Below are 23,956 nucleotides of genomic sequence, written 5' to 3'. Positions count from 1 at the left end.
CAGAAAAGAAAGTAGCAAGATCCACCAGGGGAGAGAAGTAAAGAAAAGACAGGACTGAACAGCAGAAGACAGGAAGGGCAGTGACCTCAACAAAACAGTCCTCTAAAAAAGCTGGAATGGAGTCCAAGACTCAAGTTTTAAAAAACCACCAATATAACAGGCAAGTGCCTAAACTTTTGTGTTTTTCTCAGGAACTCATGAAGTTTATGTCTCGTATTTTCCTAGAGATGAATATGAGACCTTGGATTCTGAATTTGAGAAACACAGATCATTCACAACTGAAAGTGAAGTCAAAAGGAGCTTACTTTTTAGTAAGTACTCTCAAATAAGTATCCAAAGGAGCTCAACCTCAGCATAAAATTAGTAAGCATTTCTGATTTTCACTTTTGTGTGTCCTAGTTCCATAAAACTGAGAAATATCACCTCCTCTTCTCACAGTCTCAGCATGATAGTATACTTAGTAAACATTCAAACACTAGAATGAGGAGGAGAGTCATGAGGAAATTAATAGATCTATCTTAAGGGCATTTGGTCATGCAGTTAAAACTTTGTAAGACAAAAACTTAATAGCTGCTCATCCACTGAACACAAACTGGTCTGTGCACTGAATGAGGCAAGTATCCTGAAAAAATAAGATGAGACCATGTTACTTAATGATGTATAGCAATGCCTAGACAGAAAGGAACAAATAAAGCCTACTTCTACAGAAAAGGGCACTAAAGTTATACTGAGAAAGTAGCACCATTTAAAAATATTGACTAACCTGCATCTGTTGTATCTTTCTTCTTTCTAAATACCTTAATCTGTTTTATTACTGCTTAACCCAACATTATTATTGATGCCATTAATATTAATGATGTTCAGCTTTTCCTCTTTCTGCAGAAGTGAGCTGTGACTGAATTTACTATCTGCCTTTACTCTCTGGAGGCATGAGGATTTTACGCATCACCCCAGGAAACCAGGAGTAGAGGCTTCCTGCCTATATACTGCCAGCAACACAAAGGAAGAGGCTACCAGGCATCTAGGAACCTCCTACACATTGCTTCAGGGACTACAGAGTGTAAGGAGATGGACTGGAAGACTTACTTGCCTGGATCTTGACATCTTCCAGAAATACAGCTCTACTCTGCTGTATTTTATTTCACATTTCTTGCCTGCCTGCAGATCACCTTACCTGTCAGACTCTGTAACTGTGTGAATTGCTCTTCTAAAGTCTTAAACCAAGAAATACACTCGACCATATTTTTCGATACATCTCTATGTAAATTTAGTAACTTCATCTGCGACAATGTTGATGTAGGCTTGGTGATCTTCTCCCTAAGCTACCTCATTTTCTTCTATCCGCTTACAGATTTAGTCTCTCAGTATTTTCTTTAATAAAGCTGAAACCCATATATTTATCATTTAGCCACTGGCACTATAAATAAAACCTATGTGTACTACCCTGGAGCTATTTAATTCAATGGCAAAACTCCAGCTCTTTGCAATGACACCAAGATTTCACTTTCCATATCTTCAAAAATCACGATTTACAGGCTAAAGTTTTGGATCTGAGCAGTTCTAGTGGCCAGAATTTAAATGTCCAAAACCATGCTGAATACAGAAAAAACATAATGAGTTGAGGGTTGGCAACATGCCTTACAAAGACTTCATCTTGTTGAGTTTTAATAAAAGGTTGAGAGGAACCGTTTGAAACAGAAAAGAACCGTTAATGAATGAAAACAGCATATTACAGAATTTTTTAAGGACTGAGAAAAGATATAACAAGAAGTAATAGCTAGAAGCTGCAGCCAGACAAATCCAAAATTGCGACATTCTTCTGAAACAATTCTGAGTACTGACCAGTGGAACACACTTCAACCACACTAGATTATTTTATCATTTCATTTGTCCAAATCAAGAGCAGGTATCTTTTTGGAGAATATGTTTTAAGCCAAAGAAAAGTTACTGGGCTTAATAGATGGTGTATTACTGGCTTGTTATAAAAGGAAGTCAGGTTACATGATCTCATAATCACCTTCTGCCCTTAAACTATGGGAATAACGCTTACTTGCAACTACAACCTTCCTTTTCTCTTTCCTGTATAGACTGACCTGTCAATGTCAATATTTCATCTACAATAACTTATCTAATACCCTTAAAAACAAAGTTCTACAGCAGAAAAAAAAAAATCGTAGTTCTGCTTTCCTCTTAAATTTTAAAGATGGTAAATTTGTTTGAATTTAACAAGAATACCTTTGCATTGCGTTCCAAGCTCCATCTATCAAACTCACAGTTTCGAATGCAAGAAAAATCACCTAATTTACTTAAAGTAAGCTCAGCTAAGCTACTGCCTTTAATTTGACTACTACAATTTTTTCTTAACCTAACTACTGCTTTTCTATTCCACTTACTTGCCTCTTTTTTTTTTTTACACTCATGCTACAAGAAAAAAGTCTTCCATCAACTCAAATCAAAAGTGGTTTCCCCCCCTCCCATTTCTAAAAGCCATTCAAAACTAATACATTTGCTTTTCCTTGAAACCTGGTCCTAGGAGGTCAAAATTCACCAAGATGCTTTGGGACCAAGCTAACTTAAAGGCCTCCCCTTCATTTCTAGATATCTGCTCTGCCTTTTGCCAAAAGTCTTCTAACATGAAATACTAAATTTAAAATAATAATTGAGATTTTTTCATTCACACGATGTATGATTCAATGAGCAAAATGTTCAGTGTAGATGAAACCAAGAAGATGAAATCAGCAATGGAAAAAGGGTTCCCATTAGTGGGCTGCAGCTGTAACCTAACCCTAGCTATGGTTAATCTGACCCCATATCCCACTTCCCTCCCCAAGTCTGGGCGGTACCTAGGGAAGAGAGCATTTGGGGGCAGTCTGCACAAATTTCTCTGACTGCAGAGGATGGCACATAGGCACCATCTTTTCAGTGGGCACTCTTCAGACTCAAGCATGAAGGAGGCCAGGACATTAGTAGGTTTGGCACCAACCCAGAAACTAAACACATTTAAAACACTTCATCTGTAGGTAGAAAGACGTCAACATCACTAAGAAGTGCTAGACCTTATGTTCAAAGTCAGGGAAATAGTGTGATACAGTTCTTTTCTGTTATAGAAAGGTCCTTTTATGTTACTGAAAGAATTGTGTGACAGCCTACCCATAAGGCTTTGTACTGAATTTTCACCAAAAATACCCCAAACAAGTAAAAAGTAGTATCTGCATACATGTGTCACTGAACACAGATAAAACATACATAAGGTTTATCCCCACTATTCATTCTACGTAAGACATTCCCTACAGCTCCAAGAGACTTCAAGCACGGCATATGCCACTAGGAAGAATACTTACTTTTTGGCAAATCCCCAGTGCTTGAAGCTGAAACTGTTCTGCTCCTGTCATGAGATGGGCTGCTCTCCTCTCTTTCGGTTACAGTTGATCCTTCAGAAACAGCAGAACCACAAGCTACAGACTCTAGAGCCCCAGAGAACACTGAAGCTGAAAATTCAGAGAACTGTGACTCAGGAATTTTATGACGTCCATTTGGCAATTCACCATTAAACTGTTCATAGGAGCTGCTATAAGAGTAATCGCTTTTTGCATTTGGCTCATCAAGATTATACTCCTCTGGATTTGGACATTCTTCCTCTTCCTCATCTTCATCTTCAATCTGTTGTTCCAATAGGAATGGGCCGTTCACAATATGGCCATTTGTTTTGGGGGATTCTATCCACTTAGGGTCTGTAGGGTCAGTGTTGACAAGTTCCTGCTCAACATCGTCATCTTTTTCAGTGTTTTCTTTCTCTGTGTCTTCTTTTTCGTCCTGATCTTCTGCTTCACCTGAAAAATTTCAATGAGCAACACATTAGATCATAAATCAATACAGCATTTTGAAATTAGGCATTAATGATGTTTAACTCTTCAGTAACTACTTGACTTCTGACATAGCACACACTGAGATCACTGCAAAACACCTTAAAATCTAAATTAAAGGCGGAAGAAAGAACTAATAAGGCTGCTGAAAAAAATAAACAATAGGAAGTGGTTCAGGAGGGAACAATTCAGAAGAGAAGAATGTTATGAAGGGACGATACATGAGGTCTTGAAAGCAAGCTTTACAGATCTGTAACTCAATCTGTGTCAAACAGTGAGTCGTCATAGAAGTAGGAAAATTCACAGTAAGAGCAGAACAAAACTAAACCAAATCAAAAGACAGTTACATTTTTATCAGAATTGGAAACAGTTGACAAGAAGACCAGGGAAGCCAGAATGGAGCTGGACCATAACAATTATGCTCCAAATCACCAGGACTAAACAAGAATTTTAACAAGACATCTTAAAAATTTTAGTGAAGAAGCTGCAATCGTTATTATCTGATAGACCATTACAACAAATATTGTAAGAAAAGGGGAAAGCAACGATGACTCTAACTACATTAATGTTACAGAATAGAAATTAATCTTATTTTTCTTCTATTTCACCAAGATACTCAGTTACGGCACATAATGTGGTATGACAACTGACTGTTCTGTTGAATTTTCTGTGTGCTCTTTTATGGGATTTGATAGCTAGATTGCTATTGATGTTCTTCACTTCTGTAGTGGGTCTGACTTTACTTTTCCTTTTTAGACTTTATAGTTATGATTTTACCTACAGGAGAAAATGAAACTTAATGATCTAGAACAGTTTGGAGATTTTGTTCATTGCACAAGATGCAACGCTGCAGTTACTTTCTCCTCTGAAACAGTAAATTCAGGGTCAATAAAAGCAGGTAATACTAACCATCATCATTTCCAGGTTCTTCATCTACTATCTCTTCTATATCAGCTGTTTTTAGTTTCACCTCTGGGTGGTACTCATCTTCTTGTTCATTTGATGGTACAGCTGAGGTTACATTTTCTTCTATTTTTTTCCTTTCAGCTTCTCGCTCTAGTTCTTCTATTTCCTGCAGGCGTTTTTCTAACAGCTCAGCTTGTCTCTTCTGTTTTTTCTTCAGTTTCTTCTTTTTGTTTTTGGATATTTTTCCAACCTGAAATATTAATACAAACAAAAGGAAACAAAAAACCCTGAACAATTATTCTCAAGGCATCTCACAGCAAATTCACTTACAGTATGTTTACTTTTTATTTGAAAATACTGGATGACAATTAAAATAGCAAATATATTGCTTTTTCCATTTTACTTCACATCAAGAATGGTGCAGGGTTATATGAAGTAAAAAAGTAATCAAAATTTTATATGGTTATACATGTTTTTACATGGTTGTCCATCAGATACAAGAGCAAAATACATCTAAGATGCCACAGTGAAATTCCTATGATCCTATAATCTCAACTAGGCAAAATAAACTTCAATCTAGGTTAACAGATTATATTGTATGTAGAAGATAGTCTGCTATCATATCTAGCTATTTACATGTAAATTTTATATATTATTTCTCTCTCTGTACAGTGCAGGTAATGACCTGCAAAAGAATGCTGAGAAAAATGATACAAGAAAGCCAAAGAGATCGAAAACAGTAAAGAATTTTAAATAAATCCTATGTTGTTCAGCTATTTCCCAGTGAAAGGAAGGCATTTTTATTATACACTTCTGGCCCAAAACATATGAATCACAAACAACAGATGGCCATTACAGAAAGTTTCATATTTTATATAACATAAGGATTGAAAAACTCAGGTACAATAACAAGGAAAAGAAAAATTAACACATCTGAGCTAGGATTGAAACACTTTCTTATATTTTAACTGAATTCTGACTTCTATTTTTACTATTTGATAAATGAAATCTATCCAGTTTTCATTCATTGTTTAGATATCCCAGTAAGAAATCCTCATATAATTCAAAAATAAAGTACAAGGAACAAAGGTAAATGTTATTTTCTCAAAGGCTTATCTGGAAATCCTGTTATCTTCAAAAGAAGCTATGGTACAGTCAAAACAAGACAGTTAATTTGACAATCCTATTGATTTTCATCCATGTTGTATGCCCACTGAAATTATATACGTTCTGTACACACAGACATAGAAAGCAGGTTTGACCTTAGATATTTCTAAGCAGTGGTATTATCAGTGGTTATTTGTTGTATGTATACGGCAAAAAGATCTTTCAAACCTCCTAAAAAACCCTCTCCTTTAAGGCCTTGATGATTAAGGCCTTAAAGTCCTTAAGCTATCTGCAATGCGTGATATTTAGTGCAGGCACCCATTTTTGTCAGGATTTGAACAGAATGGATTATTCCTCAAGAGATGAAAATAGCAATACTTAACTTTCTTTGACTTCGCTATAGAATTGTAAGTCTATGAGAGTTTCCATCAGAGAAATACTGTGCTTAAAAGTGGTAAGGCCAAAGACATTAAAAGTGTTCTTTGAAAGAGAAAAGCTTTATTCAAAGGAAGCTTTTGAAAAGGGTAGACTACCAACAGTCTGATAGCTACTAATACCTACAGAAACACAGAAAATAAGATAGTTAACTTGAATTATATAACAATACTTACAGGCTTTTGTTGTGGAGCTGTACTCACTAAAAAGAAAAAAATAAAATTTTAAAGATATATTTTTACAAAAACAACTCCATAAAAGCAGAAAGTAGTAGAAATCATGTAAAAATATTCTTAACTAAATATAAGGCAGTGAATTTTTTTTTAGCTGGATTTTTTACTCTTTACAAGTACCTGCTGCTGTCTCCATTATAGCATATGGAATTGGAAGGAGCTAGCATCAATATCTGTTTACTCTATTGTGGTTGGTGGAGAGTTAATGAAAGTCAGAAAGGAAAGTCTGAATCAGTGAAGAGTGAAGCTGTCACAGATTAAGTGTATGTAGTTAGCTGACTGAGCAGGTATAGACATATTCTAAATAGTTCAGGGAATAACAACAGAGACAACTACTGTGTTGCACTCAACAGAAAAGTCAAACGTGCATGTAGTGGTTTGACTGCTAGGACTGGAGGCATGAAGAAGTGCCTATGGCAAAAAGCACACCACCACAAAAAAAGCATCTCCAGCATGGACCTCTTCCTTAAGCATCTCTCAGAAGGATACCATCGATGACTAGGTCTGATGAGATTACAAACTAACTGTGATAACGCACAGAACAGCAATACAAGCCACACACCCACCCCACCTCCCAAAATAATCAAAACCAATAGAAATAACCAAATATGGGAGACAGAGGCAAAGTAGAAGTGAAAAAGAGGAACTCAACGGGGGAAGAGAACCTCTCATGACCTTCTTCAGACATACAGGCATATGGCAATTAACAAATGCAAAATAAAAAACAGAACAGAGACAGTTGAGAATTCAGAGCTCTTTTATAGCTTCAGCTCCTGCTGGTAAGGTCAGGGATGAAACTGCTTGTATGCCCCTGAAAGGGCAACGTTTTCAAAAAGATTCTTAAACTTGAGTACCATCGCTGCTCTAAAAAGGGTAATTATGCAGAACCTGTTCTTGAAATGCTGTAAAGAAAACACATCTTCAGCGTCTGTGTGGAAAGCCATGGATTTAATTACAATTTGTTAAGAACAAAGTGTGGTAAGAACTCCATCCATATATTCCTTAAAGTAATATTTATTTTAATGTCAGGAAGCAATATAAAGGCTGCATGAACAAAATCAAGTTACTTCCCACACAAACAACATACAGTCTTTAGCTATGTGATTACATATTATGTAAAGTTCAATACAATATATTCACAGTTTATAAGATTTTGCATCTTAACTTATATAATACTGTGAAATATTTATGGATTTTGACCACAGTATTTGTCCCTGATATAGCAGGTATTTTTACTATACCTCAGAGATTGTAATCTGTGATATATTTTCTGACAATATTACAAAGGTATTTAAACATTATTTCTCTACTGCCTGTAGCTGATGTGCTCAACTGGCAAATAAATAGCAACCATGGTACTAAAGATCACTGGAAAAGCGACACTTCCTCTTTGCTTGTCTTTACTGATTGCTGTGAATTTCCTTTACCTTGCTTTCTCCTAGCTGAACATAATGTACAGTTCCTATCTAAACTCTTGGCAATTTTAACATAAAACATTTCACATACAGTGCTAGGTAGAAGGGCTTATCACAAATTCAGTTAGGTACATAAATTCCATTTTCAAGCGTGAAAAACTATGCACTCTAAGACTTTTCATTGCATCCTGAGAATAAGTTATGACTGACAAGAGAGCAGATAATTTCACAAGGATGCTGATTAACTTGTAATAGAACTAGACATATAATTTAGGTAAGTTTATTAATCATTGTCAATTCTAGAGATGCAAGGCCCCAGTGCAGCTAAAACCCAGCCGTTAAAGCTTGTGGGGTGGGAGAAGAGTAAGTTTATACCATGAATCTTTTTCTGCCTCTGGGGACCCCAAAAATTTGAATGTGCAAAACTGAGAAGAAAGCATTTCCCTGATAGTTTCCAGAGCATAAGGATTAACTAGAACATGCATTTTTCACACACAGTTATTTAAAATGATCATTTTCATTAAACAAAATATTGTTAGCATTAATACACTGATGGAACTTTACTACATTGCATTTAAATGTAGTATCATACCTGCTGAGCCAGAGGGGGGAGGAGCACCAGCCTTCTGCCACTCAGTAGCTTCAGCAGCCATTCTACGAACATAGGCATCATCCACGCACATCAATATGTTTTCTGGCTTTATATCCGTATGAATGATCTTGCACTTGCTGTGTAGATAATCTAGACCTTGAAGTACCTAATTACAAAAGGATTTTTTAAGAGTTTATTTTAATTACCCAGACCAAGATAAAAGTATTTATTAGTAGTACAGAGATGTTCAACCAACTCTCTGCAGTCCATATGTGGCCTGACAGGGTAATTTAATTAGCTCATAAATCCAGTTATTGAGACTTTGATGAGTAAGACGATGGCTGGCTGAACTGTCTTGATGACAGCACCCTACTCTCTAGACTTCCATTTCCCAAGTGCTCTTTAGTTGATCTGCACATGTGTAAAAAACCTTGATACACCTTCCTTTGAAAAAGGAATTTGGCTGCTCGGTCAGAAAGACTAATCCTTACTGGTTGATTGTTTAAAAGACAGTTATTTGAAAAAACCCACTGCAAGTACTACATACTGTAACTGAAGTTTTGTGGTTTGTGAATAATCATCTTACAATTGAGTAGAAAAAAAAGCAAAAAGGGGAATGAGTTGTTGAGAATGCTAACTATAGTTTTCCTTAGAATACCAATAGTAATTCAGCTTTTAATGTGACTAAGATGTCACATAACGATATGTCTACCTTTGTCACATGTATTTTTCCACTAGTCTTTCACACTCTCTGTAGGCTAAATTCTGCTAGCTCCTATCAAACCTGTATATCCTAAGTCTTAAAAATGCATTCTGGAATAAGAATTAAACCATGATTTTTACACAATGAAAAAATTTCTCTAATTCTGACTGGAACAGAAATACAATAGTTTGTGTGATTTTACAAGTATTTCACGTAAGACCTGGGTATGATAAACTGTGGGAGTCAATTATTGCAATTATTCAATACAGAATAATGTAACAGTGTAAACCAAGCTATTGCTATGATAATCGACAAAAAAGCAGAAACCTAGCTGACCCCACTTAAAAAAAACTTCTTTCACTTTTTTTCTACAGCAGCAAACAGACCTCCAGACTCATGAGCTCCAGCTACAAGAACATCCTGCCATTCTAGGTACTTTATAAATGAATTAGCAAGCTCCTTGCTCTCAGGATCGTTTAAGACACAACTAGCTAGGATGAACTTTAAAAGCAAAACATGTTGGTTCAAAAAAACAGTAATAGACTACAAAGACATTTATTTAGTCTACCACCCAGTCCTTAGCTAGTACCAGAGCTGGCACATCCATCCAGCACACAAGGCAGCTCAAGAGAAGAAAAGCAGCAGCATGCGTATGATATTTACGCTCAGGCTAATGTATCCTAGAAATACCTCAAGTGCAAGGCTCTTCTTTCTCCAGTTCGGGAGCTAGACTAGAACAGCAACTGCCTGAAAAGCTTTCTTTATATGCCTATATAAAAACTGTATGTTCACTTGAGCAGGACTCACGTGTCAGTGCCAATGGTACACCTAAAAACTGATGCATTCTTGATAATCTGGATTTTTTCCCCTGCAGATCCAAAATATGCTTGACTACTTGCCAGAGCAACTGAAAGAACATACGGTATGTCTCGAAGTAAGAAATGTTGAAGAAAGATTGGTTTATACTGGGAAGGTAGTTAGTGGTTAAGTGACTTCAAATTTGAAGAGAGGCATTAAAAGCAATAGCAACATGAAGATGGATTATAAAAGTCTCTTCCCTCCCCCACTACACTACAGACTATCTTACAAATCACCACTGAATGTCTGTAATTCTGAGACCAAGAAAAAAAAAGATTCCAGAGTACACTGAAAGCCATAAACATTCAGAAGAAAAAATACCTGTTCCACTGCGATATGTAGAAGTGGAATTCATGTGAAACTAGATTTTATTATCTCCCACTTTTAAAAGGACAGCCTTTCCCCCTCTTAAGTAACAGTGTTAGGGTGACAGCTCTGTCTTTAACTTGGCTTAAGAGTCCTTTTTGGGGGAAGAAAAAAAAAGAAAACAAAATATTTTTTAGAATCCCAATCAGTTCCATGACTTACCATAAGGATCATTCTGCTAGAATTTTATAATTAGAAAGAATGTTCTTAGCTCTCTTAAAATGTGGATCAGACTTCTTCACCCTAAAAACTGGAAGCACATTTGTACTACTAAACCAGTACGGAAACATGTACTACATGGACATGCTTTGCACTGTATCTGAGATGATGGGGAACAGGGAAAACACTCCCAGTTTTTATTTATTTGTCTACTGGAAAAGGAAAAAAGAGGAAATGGGTAACATCTTGTGAGTCTGAAAAATTACGACAGACCCTGTTGCTACAATCAAAAATGTAAATTAGAAGGCTGTATTTTTTCCCTTGTAAAGGTCACATGGTTAGGTTCACATAAGTAAGCCCATAATTTGCAGTTTCTAATTAATATTAACTTCTTTTTCTTTTTTTTTCATACAAGGAGCCACACCATATTGACCCATTAAACAGATTATTTACTATACTGTCGATCAAGGCAAAAGTGAAAATTTTCATTGATCAAACACACAATGCTCATTTCAGCATCAGTTTCAGAACATGATCCTCTCAAAAGGGACTGATGCTATATATTTTACAACCCAAAGTAAGGATTCCAAAAGTAAATAAATGGGACAGTTTGAATTATCTCCACTGCAAAAAAGGAACTACAGCAACTGGCCTTTTTTTCAATTCTGCAAGGTCTTCTCTTGCATGACAGTTCATCTAACTCTACCCCAGGAGAAAAAACCTGCTTGAAACTGAACTGAAATTTCTTATTAAGAAGCTCAACTCTCAGCTGCATTTTAAAATAAACCTAGTTTTGTCCCAATGTCCAAAAGTACTCAAAAATGGAAATAATAGTCCAAATCATAGCATTAAAAATTCCTTTTCAATTGTAGCATGGAATTTAGTACTTTCTGAAACAAAATGGTTTGCTGTATAGTAACACCAGTGCAATAATTGAATTGTTTCATATTCAAGTTTTATAAATAAGTTTTTGGAGCACGTGTAGCACAAGTTTTGTCTGAGTAGAAAAAAGAATAAGGATCTGCGTTATCTTTAATAAGATGAACAACCTGGAAGTCTTAACAGTCAATGCCACTCTCCCTAGTCCAAACAGTTCATTCCAACCTCACAAAAATTAAACCTTTTTAATCTTTCAGGATTAACCCATTCCTCTTTTTTCAGGTATCAAGTGTTTGAATTACTTGGAATTTTTACCTTTGCTTACATGCAAAGAGTAATTTAGGTTGGAAGATTGTGTGATGCAAACCTTCCCCGCCTAAGTCACACCGGCTTCAAAGTTGTATCTTGCCTCAAAATCAGACCAGCCTGCTCAGAGCCTTTATCCAGTTCATTTCTGACTATTTCCTAAGATGCAGACTGCATAACACTGTGTAACACTGTAGATAAACTGTTCCGGTGCCTGACCACCCTCATTACAAAGAATTTCTTCCTAATATGTAACTAGAATGTCTCTTTTTGTAACTCTGCTTCTTGTCCTATCTCTGTGTATTGACAAGAGAAGTCTGGCTCCATTTTCTGTATCTGTCCTGAAGGGATCAAAAGTTTCCTCCTTTATTAGCCTTTTCTTCTTAAAATTGAACAAACCAGTTCTTCCAAGACCTCTCATACATCATATGCTGCAGCTCCCCAACACTCTTCGTGGCCTTTCACTGGACTCAGTTCAGTAAGCCAATGTCTTGCACTTGGAGCCCAAAACTGTAGAGTGTCCTGGTACTAAAACAGAGCCCTCATTCTGCTGCCTACACTCTTGCTAATGTGGCCTACTACACAGTTAGCTTTCATTATCACAGGAGCCCACCACTGACTCACATTCAGCTTGTCTACCAGGACCTCCCATGCCAAGCCTGCCATCAGTCTCTATATTTTCAACTAGTTCTTACTTATTCATAACCAGTCCAGCAAGGTGCATCTCCAACTTGTCTCCTTGCTGAGACACAGCTCACCCCATGGTGAGAAACTGTCCTCAACACACTCCAGAAATTTCCTTGACTGCATGTGCCCCACCAGAGCAGGTAGTAAGGTGGTTAAAAGGCTCCGTAAGAACCAGATTATTCCAGCTTTCTAAAGAAGGTGCTTCTCATCTACTTCTGAAATTGGCAGCCTGTAGCAGATACATACCATGATGTCACCCTTGTTGGTCTTCCCTCTCACCCTGACCCATTCTACGGCAAAGATTCAAATATTTAAGCTCAACTTCTCTTCCCTGGCCACCCTAAGTGCCTTTATCAGGCTACTGCTGCTCTCCAGGGATCTAAGCTATCACACCACACCTTTGTGCTCACAATGAGGTCATAGCTCTGCGACCACATATGGATTTCTAATCCTTGTCCTCTGTTCCCCATGCTGTATGCATTTATATATGCCACTTGAGTCAGGTCCCCCAGTCATGACGATCAGAGAAAGCACTGAGAGCCTCCCCCATAATTCTGTCCCTCAGGCTCCTGTCCTTGCTGACCCCAGTTCTCACCGGGTTGTGGTCATCCCTGAAGATCCTACCTGAAAATCCTCCTCTGCTAGGTTACAGGAGCCTGTTGGTAAAGATGCTGTGAAGATGGGTTCAGAAGTTCTCACCTTCCTTCCAAAACAGGGTTGTTTTCAGCTTGGATCCATTCAGTGGTCTGGCTTACAGCCCGTTTCTACAAACAGGCACTGTAACTGAGGTAAGAGTAAACTGCAGCAGGGAGCTCCTAAACCTGGCTTTGCTGCTAAACCCAGTGTATCAAGAAATTACATAGTAATTTCTCAGGTTTTGGCCAAACTCCAGGACAATGGTGCAACCAAAGTGAAAATGTTCCAAACAACAACAAAAAAGAATGTTTACTGAAAACAGTGGGTATTTACATGCACATATACCACAAACACACATATTCCCTTTTCTTAGCAGACAGCTCAGTTCAGCTGGAGCACTGCATTACTACAGCTCCTTATTTCTAGTATCTGACCCACTTAGTTGTATAGAAATTCATGGACCTAAAATTTCAACTGTGTACTAACAACTGCATTGATCAGGTTATTTAGCTAATTCTGATTAAAGAGCTGATAGGTTGATATTCACCAGTTGACATACAATAATAATTACAAAGAAAGTAACTACTTTAACAGATCACTTAATAAAATACAGGTAATGTTGATGAAAGGCAATACAAGTTATGTAAGTGCCAAAATACTTCATGTGTCATTTGTAGGTATTAACTGCACATAGATTCATAGTATATACAAAATCACAGAGAAAGAGAGAGACGATTTTTCCTTGCTGAGACACTATTTCTCCTTAAGATCACCTCCCAGCAATTTGTTTTTCATAGTATAGCAAAAGAACATATTTTGAAAGAACATGTCCCAGTGAAACGTTCAACTGTTTCATCTAGTTAACCCTCTGACTTTACAAAAACTTTAATACAGATAGACAATAATTTTTCAAAGAACAGTTTTTTCCTTTAGAACCTACTTTTCAGAGAGATACAATTTTTGTTCAGTTTTGTCTTGGTTCAACCCCAGCCAGCAACTAAGCACCATGCAGCCACTCACTCGCTTCCCCCCCACCCAGTGGGATGAGGGAGAGAATCAGGAAAAAAAGTACAACTCGTGGGTTGAGATAAGAACAGTTTAATAGAACGGAAAGGAAGAAAATAATCATGATTATAAAAATAATAAAAGAATTGGAATATACAGAACAAGTGATGCACTATGCAATTGCTCATCACTCGCTGACTGATGCCCAGTTAGTTCCCGAGCAGCAATCCATACCCCCAGGCCAACTCCCCCCAGTTCATACACTGGGCATGACATCACATGGTATGGAATACCCTTTTGGCCAGTTTGGATCAGCTGTCCTGGCTGTGTCCCCTCCCAACTTCTTGTGCCCCTCCAGCCTTCTTGCTGGCTGGGCATAAGAAGCTGAAAAATCCTTGACTTAGTCTAAACACTACTTAGCAACAACTGAAAACATCAGTGTGTCATCAACATTCTTCTCATACCAAATCCAAAATATAACACTATACCAGCTCCTAGAATGAAAATTTACTCCATCCCAGATGAAACCAGGACAATAATAATAATTATTATTATTATTCCCACTGTTCTGCTGTGCTGATGTTTTATCTTCCAGAAGATCTTATATTAAGAAGCATGACATGTCAACCAAAACTGCAACTGAATATTAATATCCTTACATCTATGAAAAAGACTCATTGCTTCAACTTTTTATTTTCTAAAGCAGCTCAGGAAACTCCCTTATCAGGGCAAACCAGTGATTTAAAAAAAAACAAACACCAAAACAAAACAAAAACCAAAAACAACCAAAAAACCCACACACAACACAACCCCGCCACCCCCACCCCAGCATGCAGAAATGCAGGCTATCCAGAAAGAAGCTTTTGCAAACCCCCCTGGAATTACCAATAACATTGTCTTAGATATTCATTAGTAAGAGTTCAGTTGAAATATCATCATTCTAATTTTCAAACTGTTAACAATGGTGGAAAAACCTTATTAAAACATTAAAAAATCTTACCTGTCGAATTATACTTTTTACACAACGAATGGGAAGGCCTTGATAATTGGACTTGATAATCCATTTTAGGAGATGATGTCCAAGTACTTCGAAGACCATACAGACATCTGGGATTTAATTAAGGATAATTTCCAAATAAACTTGTTGATGAGATCAACACAAATGTTTGTTTGCATACTGGCTAAAGCAATCATCATCCTGTTTAGAGGAAAAACAGTTCCCCCTAAAATGAGCAGAATGTGGTATATGCTTTGGTACTACATTTCAATTATATATAAACATATACAAGAACAGTGCCCAAACACAGAACAACTTAAAATAAAACATGTTAATTATGCAAATCTTGTCAGTTATTTCTACATGTTAACAATAGCATTAGGGTGAACAATGAAATAGGTATTTGTAAAAAAAAAAAACAACCAACCAAACAGACAAAAAACCTAATTAATTTTTGTTTTCTTTGAAACAGTTAAAAGTACTGATTTGACTTATTATCTCTAGTTTCTAATAAATTTTAAATTATATGAATAGAAGGTTTTAACAAGAGCCTGCAGAAACAGTGTTTTAGAAAGAGAACCATACTAAACATCTTTTTGATTAGGCTCAATTAAGAATCACTTGACAACAAAGACTAAAGTAGTAAGAGAATGGATCTCTTACCACCTACAGTTTTAACTGCAGAGAATAATGGCAATCACCAAAGAACTCAGGAACAAAGAAAATGTGGAACTTGGAAGGAACATGCATGAAACACAATGCCAAAAAGTTTAATTTGACCCAGCATCTACTATTGGCCACCAACAGAGGCCAACAGTAGATGATCAGGGAGGAGTATTAGGAAAAAACAAGATGTAGAACTTCCAGTGATTTGTGGTTCAAGGGCTTCCTAAATTAGAGATTCTACACTTAATACACCTGGGTAGGTTACCTTTCTATTGAGAAAATATTCAGATATTCAAGCTAATTTTAAGTTTTATCAGCCACAACATTCTAATAAGAAATTATACAATTTGACTATACTGAGTTAATCCTCAGACATGACCTGGGAATGACCTTAATGACCCTGGAAATTGGAAAGAATGTTAAAACCTTAACTATGTGATACAATAACCTTGCAAAGTTTAATGTAATACAAATAACAGAAAATGTATTAACTGACGGATACTGAAAGAAAATCTCAACGGATTAAATTAGACTGTATCTCAGAGACCAATCGTAGGGAACTGCACTGTTGGGGGAGAAATCTTACCTAACTTCTCCAAGTTCTTTTAACTAGAGTCTTGGCAATGACCTTAGAGTAACCCATCTTAACTTGTGTCAAAATGAGACTTACCTTGTCTATCAGTCTGTCATTTACATTCTTCTCCAGTACCTACATATATGCATAAAGCTAACTGAAGTTTTAAAATCTACATCACCTATGCTGGAGGAGTTAGACCAAAGCCAAAAGGTCTCAAGGCTGGTCAAAGCCAAAAGGTCTCAAGGCTGGTCAAAGCCAAAAGGTCTCAAGGCTGGTCAAAGCATATTGTGACATTTTGTAACATTTTCATTGCTACTACTTGTTCATCTCACTTCATGTTCCTTAATTCCTGTATTAGAGGAGACAGTGAATAGTCATTTCCCAACTGTATCAATCTACTCAGAATATTATAAAACTCTGTTCCATTCAGAAGAAGAAACAGTCCTGGTTACTAGTCACTAGTAAAGCACACAGCCATCAAAAAGGATGAGCAGAGCACATTAGCTCTGCAGGGCCCATTAACTTAGCCCACGCAGTGAAGTTGCAATGCTACAGCAACAGAGATTTCAGAAAGGCAAGACACTGCAGCATTCAGAAACGAAATTTAGGGCACCCGCCCACAGTCCTTCAGACCGCTGCTGCTGCAGACTCTCCAATGCACATTCCTGCCATTCCTTGCACTTACAGAAGTGCTAAGCCTTCCCAGTAACCAGAAGAGAAAGGGGTGAATAGCTGAGAGGCAAGGGGAGGGCACTGAGAAGGAAGATCCAAGGAGGAATGGCAGAGGCAGACAAGGAGAGGGAGGGCCGTAAGAAAGAGAAGTGAAGCCTACCTGAAAAAAAAGATTACAACGTTTTGCTGGGAGGACTCTGACAAACTCAAGGCATGCTCAGTACTGGGGAGGCAACTGGGATGGGGAGAAGACACAGAGGAGGCTCAGTGTTTGGAGCAGGTATGCAAAAATGTGACTGTTACCTCATTTACTATCCTGACCTGAAAAACATTAACTGTAGGCAAGACTGCCCACAACAAAGAGTCTGGGAAAAGCTGTGCATTAACTTTTAAGAAACCAGCCTTGCAAGCCCCAGGATCTTCCTACAGCACTAGCATCCTGACAGAAGGGTATGTCCAAAAAGTCCTCCAGCAAAAATAAACCTGAAGCCCACCCAACATACATGCCTTTTATGAAATAGTCTTCGAAGCACTTTGGGGAATGTCTGAACGGGGGAAACTGAGCAGAGCAGCAGAAGTGACAGCAGACATAACATTAATCAGCTGACAGGCTTAAGTACTTAAAACTGTTCTTTCTTCACTAAAATCCTACCTGTAACTATCTATCTATCTACAAACACACATTACAGGAGCATTTAGAAATCTGATGAGGGTTAAAGACTAGTTAAGCTAAATGAAATAAGGCTCTGGTACCAACACAGAACACTTCTGGATATGTCACAGTTGCTTCTGGATTGGCAGCGTTTAGGCTCTATGGCATTTAATTAATGCTGTATATTCTCTGGAGAACAATTTATTACAATTATTATAATGTCTGATTGTGTCAGGAATGTTTCCTTCTTTATTTTTTCACTTGTCTCTCCAAGCACTTGTTTCATTATGTAATTAACTGACTCTTTTATTAAAAAAATGCTACACTGAAATAAAGTGCCATTTATTAAGGCTCTAATAAATATCCAGTGCAGACAAACATAATAATTTACACTTACTGAAAACACCAACATGCCCAAGTTCAAGAATTGTTATCTCCTGGAAAAAATTCTAATGTCAATCTTTTTAAAATGTAAAAGTAGTTAAAAAATTACCAGTCTAGTGTAACATAATACACATTATTAGAACTCCTCTGTATATAAACACTTATTACAGCTCCTAGGAGAAAGATGACTGTTTTTACAGACACAGTGCAGGCCAATGGCTCTGCACGTTCCCAGCTCTGTGCTACACGGTTTTTAACAAGTTTCCCTGTTTGGAAGCTCCACAACATTTTGTGATATTAGCCATCCAAAGGATTCACTCACTTCTCTTCTGTCTTGCTTTAACTTTTCAATGTATTCTGTAACGAATAATCAAGCCTCTATGAAGCGTATGTTGTTTTAATTTACAGTCAAGGAACAGATATTTAGTGATTTGCTCAAAGGAAGCTGGAAACAGCAGAGCATGGAAAAACTCTCAAATTACTGTATTTCTCTCAACCTGTTCAACTCGGTAACACTAACATAGCACTAATATAGCATTTTTAAAACTGAAACAAGTAGCAGCAAAACGTTAAAATCAGTTACCTGCTCCCTCCCAAAAGAACCTGCACCAAAGATTACTTTCCCTAGAAGACAAAAAGGAGTTATCAAATAATCAATGCAACCAACTGCTGCTCAAATAAGCAATGCAACTCAGGATGCATAAGCTGTTCACAAGAAAACTCAAAGTATAAGATACTTGATATCATATTTTCACTGGTGGTTAGGACTGACAGACTTCCAGCTGTAACTTAAATTTTAGTCCAGCATTAGCCCATCTTGTCCACTGTACCTTTCTGAAAAACATACTTCTCAGTAAGGCAGGAACATTTGCCTTCCACATAAAACAACTTCTGTACTGCCAGAGTTTTCAACATGAGGGTAAAACCAAAACAGAATAAATCAGTATCAGCTGTCCAGTTTTCACCTGCTAACGCAAAGCTATCTGAACCCTTATTTTTCCCTAGTACATGGTCTCTTTTGGCTTTGTCAACTTAAGTGCTATACTTCAAGAACATAAAGTTTGGATATGCTTTCAAAATATTATCACTAACAAAATTTACTCTTCACACTTAGAAATGGCTCTCACCTTTAATACAGATGTATACATACATGTGAATCTTAGCAATAATTTAAGAACGTTATTGGGAAGCTGCTCTGTTAAGCTGATAAGAATTATTTCTATGTATAGCTACGAATGCATTTTCTTATTCCCCATTTCATATTAGTGTTTTACAGTAAAAACAGTAAGTCAAAATTTCTGATTTCTAAAAATAACTTTAATTATTCTTCAATTGTACAGCTGTCAGCTGAAGACCTGAAGTGCTTTGGTCGCATTATTTTTTTGTGAACATAGTTAGACGATAGAGGTATTTATAAAATACATCTTAATAAGCATCTCAAATTAAAACGTATTTTTTGTAGCATAATAGCAGCACCAAGAAACACTAACCAGGGTTCTTTGCCTCACTGTGTTATGCAACTTCCTTGATCACAAACCACTTATATTCATGTTGAAATTACTACTGGCAACTGTATTTTTATTTTAATTCATTTTAATTTGATTATAAAACCTAGGAAAAAAGCAGACTACACTAACTTCACCTACATTTAAGCAGCTTTCTACCATGGTAGCTGACCACTGAAGCAACCAGGAAACAAATCAAAATGGGACAAAGGGAAAGCAGTTAAGACACCTTTCTGTAACTGAGAATACTTGTCCCTGCACTCTCATTCTCACTTACCACAAACCCAAAGGCTTCATAACTAATGTCAAGAGACAGATGGATGGGATGACAACTGCTTGCACACTTCTCCCTGAAAGGACGCTTTCTAGTGGGCATTCAGATTTACTGACAGTCACCTCCTAGATTCCTCTCCTAGAGGATGAGAGTTGGTGAAGAGCATCTTAACCTGATCTGCTAAAAACTGAAGGCACATCACCAAAATGAACTTAGTGTTAAGCTCTCCAGAGCAGGAACTGTCTCTGTCTGGTAGTACAACACCATGAACAATAAGGTCTGTTATTAGGGCTCCAAGACACAACAAGCATACACATAAATACCAGCTATAACAATAAACGAAAGCACAATAATATAATAAGCTGCTAAAATATCTAATATAATTAGCATGGATAACTCACTCTAGCTCAACTCTAAAATCAAATATATTCATAGACCCAAAATTTTCCCCAAGAACAATATTCAGTCATATTTTACTGTCTCTCTCATCTTTTTTTTTTTTCCTTTTTTTTTTTTTCTTAAAGGAAGCATTTGAAGGTAAAGCTTTTTAAAACCTTTGCCAAAAAGATTAACACCTGGCCAAAAGAGGACCACATAAACAAGAGAAGAATCTCCATGCCCTCACACTTCACACATGAAAACAGAAACCAGCTTCTTCATGACACTGACACCTTTTTTCTCTTTATTCATCTAGAGCAAAACATATTTCCTATAAGCCTCAGTGATTACAAATCTTTTCGGTGGAACTCCAGTTTTTAAGTGAATTAACTATATCTAGTTCTAGCAGATCTTAACAGGATTCATGGGAATTTTTTTTATTTTGCGTTGTATTTAGAAAAGCTAAGCTACTTTCACTCCAATAAGTGCATTACACACTGGTCTACCCTTTGTATCTACATTTTGGTGTTTCTACGTTACATATTCAAAGTAAGACTAAACATAAAAAGCCAGAACTAAATCCTTACTTATCTCAGTAGATCATTTTAAACGAAGATGCCATGTTTTCAAAAGGATACGAATTCCATTCATTCCAGAAATTTTGAAGTCATCAATTAGCTGTACAACCATATCCTTGTTAGGATCATTAGGGTCACTTTCACGAACCTAAACCAAGATGTAAACACTGACATTTTAGCAAAAAATTCACTTTAAAATACAAATTAGTTAGCTTTCCACTAGGTTAATATTTCAGAGCTTCAGAAATCATGGTAACACATAATAAGCCAGCTATTTAGAAAAAAAATCTATGCAAAAAAAATTAAAAAACAATATTCTGCTACATTTTAAAAACTATTACTATTATTTTTGGTATTGAGAACTGTATTACATGAGTGATACTTACACATTTGAGCAACTTTATTTCATCCAAGGCTGTCTCTGTATAATGCTGGGCACTTTTTACAACTTTCATTGCAACAAACCTTTTCCCCCTTGAAAAGAACAAAAACATTTTCAACACATGCTCTGAGCTGAAGGTTGGGAAATTTTAAATAGACTATACCTAATGTATTCTGACAGGAAACACTGAAATTACACTTAAAAACAACTTTTAACAATACTCTGTTAACAGTCTGATTTATTGAATATTTTGTCCCCTTGATGCTAATGTTTTTTAAAGCGAAATTTGGTTACAAGTTTTATCATTCAGTCAAGGTATAATTGTATTTTTTTCATTAAAGATACAACAGAAATAAAAACATTAGCTTACTCTTGCATGTTCAAGACAACATGCAAATTCAATATAACCAAAGCTAATTTGTCAAAGAAAACAGAATTATACTTATTTCTGAGAACTTTTATAAACTACACCCTTAACCAAGAGCAAAATAAGACTGCAGACATCTTTCTGCATAAAAAGATAGCAAACTTTTACTTAACTTTATCATGCATGTAAAATTAAAGTTACTGCAACCAAAATTAAGTAACATATTAAGAAAAAAGTGAATGGAAAGAAATAGTTTTCTTACTGCATATCCCAGCATAGCCAGACTGTAGAGAAGTGTCCCCATCCTAACTTTCTAATAACATGATACCGGCCATTGAAAAGATCACCAATTTTCACTGGATGATAGCCTCCTTTCATGAAAAAACGAGTAAAGAAAAAATATTCAGAAAACAAACAATAATTCCCACGTTTTAAAGTAATTCTTGTAGTATAAATTTTCCTCTTCAAATTGTCCTGTACTATAAATAGGAAATCTAAAGAAAATTTTAATCTAATGTTAAAAAATCTGCCTTACTAGGCCTGGAGGGAAAAAACTCATGTCCTGTAACTACTGTAGAGTTTATTTACCCTTCTCTCTTATGGCTTTTATTTGTGGTAATATTACCATCTGTTCTCTATTTCTCTAGGCTTATCTTCCACTTCGCAGAGTACAGAAAAGATCTACATTATTTCTTTATCATATTTGAAGCTTCTCCAGTCAAGATATTTTGCATGATTGCAGAAACAGTGACTGTTTTAATCCCCATTTGCTTTCTACTAATAAAGGCAGCAATAAAATACTTCCTGAGAAAATGTTAAGAACAACGCAGACTTTATTGATGCTCTTCTGCTTGGCTCCTGACCCACAGCAGCAATGCATTTTTCTTATGTCTGAGGTTTTTACAGCGAGGAAGAAGAGAGAGCAGGCAGCTACGGGCTTTGCCTGAACTGCTTTTTAATTACCAAAGTCTGCAGTCCTAACTTACACCACTACACAGCTCCTCAAAAGCCCCTTTAGGCAGAAAGGTGAAGAGGACAAAGCAGGCTGGAGCTCAGCTTTCTAGGCAGTGTGAAGAGGTGTAATGAAGCTTTTTATTTCCTTCATATTTAAAGAGGCATTCTTCCTCCCAGTCAAAGACAGGGAAGACAGTGATCACACAAGATTATTATTCAGACCTTAACACACTAAGAATAACATCCGCTAACTGGATTGCCTAAATTGCAAAAAAATAATGCAGCTGCACCATGCAACCCTCTAGGACATCACCAGCATCAGACTCAGAGCAGCTGTCAAGGAATCAATTCTTCGGCTCTTTCTGGTCCTTCACGATGTCATGCCCAACTGTCCTTTGGCAGGATCGTCAGTTACTGACTATTCCACTTAAAATTAGGAAAACCTCAGACTACTTTCTCCAAGTTGCTATATTTGTTTTGAAATCCTGTGAAAATCTTGTTAGAACTGGTGCCCAGGTAAGACAACAACGTTGAACTTATCGCTTAATTCCTTGGATTTAAAACAGGGACTTCTCTCTTACCTCCTTTTTATCTGTGGAACAGCGATATCAAATCTGGATATATTTATATCCTTTCTTTGCCAATAACATCATTTGCCTTACAAGAAGTTCAAGAGTTTGTGAATTTTTCTCAACAGCTTCCAGAGCAGATTAATAAATTTAACGCAACTGTACAATAGCACTATAAAGATTATATATTCAACAGAATGAAAAAGCCTGAATAATGTATTGCTTTAGATGTTGGTATGTCTAAACTGAAACTCTAAAACACGCACAGTTTTGGTATTTGTATTGTGAGGCGTAACTTCAAACTTAGCAGACAGTCGGTGGTTTGCTCACAGCCTCAACCAAAAGCTGACCCATCCGACAGGGCTGCAGCTGCCCAGGCTCCCGCACGTCATACTGCTGGCAGAGACTCCAACAGCTCAGGCCAGAGCATCAGGGAAGCAGCACTCACAAGTACCCGTCTCGGCAGGGGCCGGTCTGAACCAAGCGACAGCAACAAACAGCTTCGGATGGGCAGAGCAAGTCTCGGCTATATACAGCACTGACTTCACGCACCTCCCTGCCCACCTGCCTGGCAGTTTATACCACCGCAGAGGGTCAAGCATGTTCACAAGCACAGAAATGAGTCTGATGTGCATAGGTAGCACGGACAGACACAGAGAGCGCAGTCTCAGCTCTCCCAGCCTAGCAGTAAGGTGTTGAAGTTTCGTCTTTTCCATTAAAATTTTGCACAAATCTATGAAGACCCAGATATGAGAACAACCTTTAAACTTTTAACCCGTGAGAATTATATACTTACTATCACACACGGCATTGCACTTCACAACTTTAGGTATACAGACACCAACATTTTC

At 37.0% G+C, this 23,956-nt stretch overlaps 1 protein-coding gene across 1 annotated transcript in view; it reads right to left on the bottom strand.

The window, feature by feature from the left end:
• Positions 1 to 23,956, bottom strand: part of SRPK2 (SRSF protein kinase 2) — a 100,956-nt gene that overhangs the window by 21,261 nt on the left and 55,739 nt on the right. The window contains exons 3-10 of the mRNA XM_010580896.1: positions 21,845 to 21,953; positions 21,220 to 21,307; positions 20,894 to 20,981; positions 15,151 to 15,257; positions 8,552 to 8,717; positions 6,488 to 6,513; positions 4,773 to 5,019; positions 3,342 to 3,830 (exon numbers count right to left, since the gene is read on the bottom strand). Coding sequence (XP_010579198.1) covers positions 3,342 to 3,830; positions 4,773 to 5,019; positions 6,488 to 6,513; positions 8,552 to 8,717; positions 15,151 to 15,257; positions 20,894 to 20,981; positions 21,220 to 21,307; positions 21,845 to 21,953 — 1,320 coding nt within the window. The remainder of the gene's footprint in view (positions 1 to 3,341; positions 3,831 to 4,772; positions 5,020 to 6,487; positions 6,514 to 8,551; positions 8,718 to 15,150; positions 15,258 to 20,893; positions 20,982 to 21,219; positions 21,308 to 21,844; positions 21,954 to 23,956) is intronic.

Source organism: Haliaeetus leucocephalus, unplaced genomic scaffold (genome assembly GCF_000737465.1).
Source record: "Haliaeetus leucocephalus isolate CR32 unplaced genomic scaffold, Haliaeetus_leucocephalus-4.0 Scaffold751, whole genome shotgun sequence".
NCBI classification, from domain to species: Eukaryota; Metazoa; Chordata; class Aves; order Accipitriformes; family Accipitridae; genus Haliaeetus; species Haliaeetus leucocephalus.
Note: the sequence above shows the minus strand (reverse complement) of the source record. Positions and strands in the feature narration are given on the sequence as shown.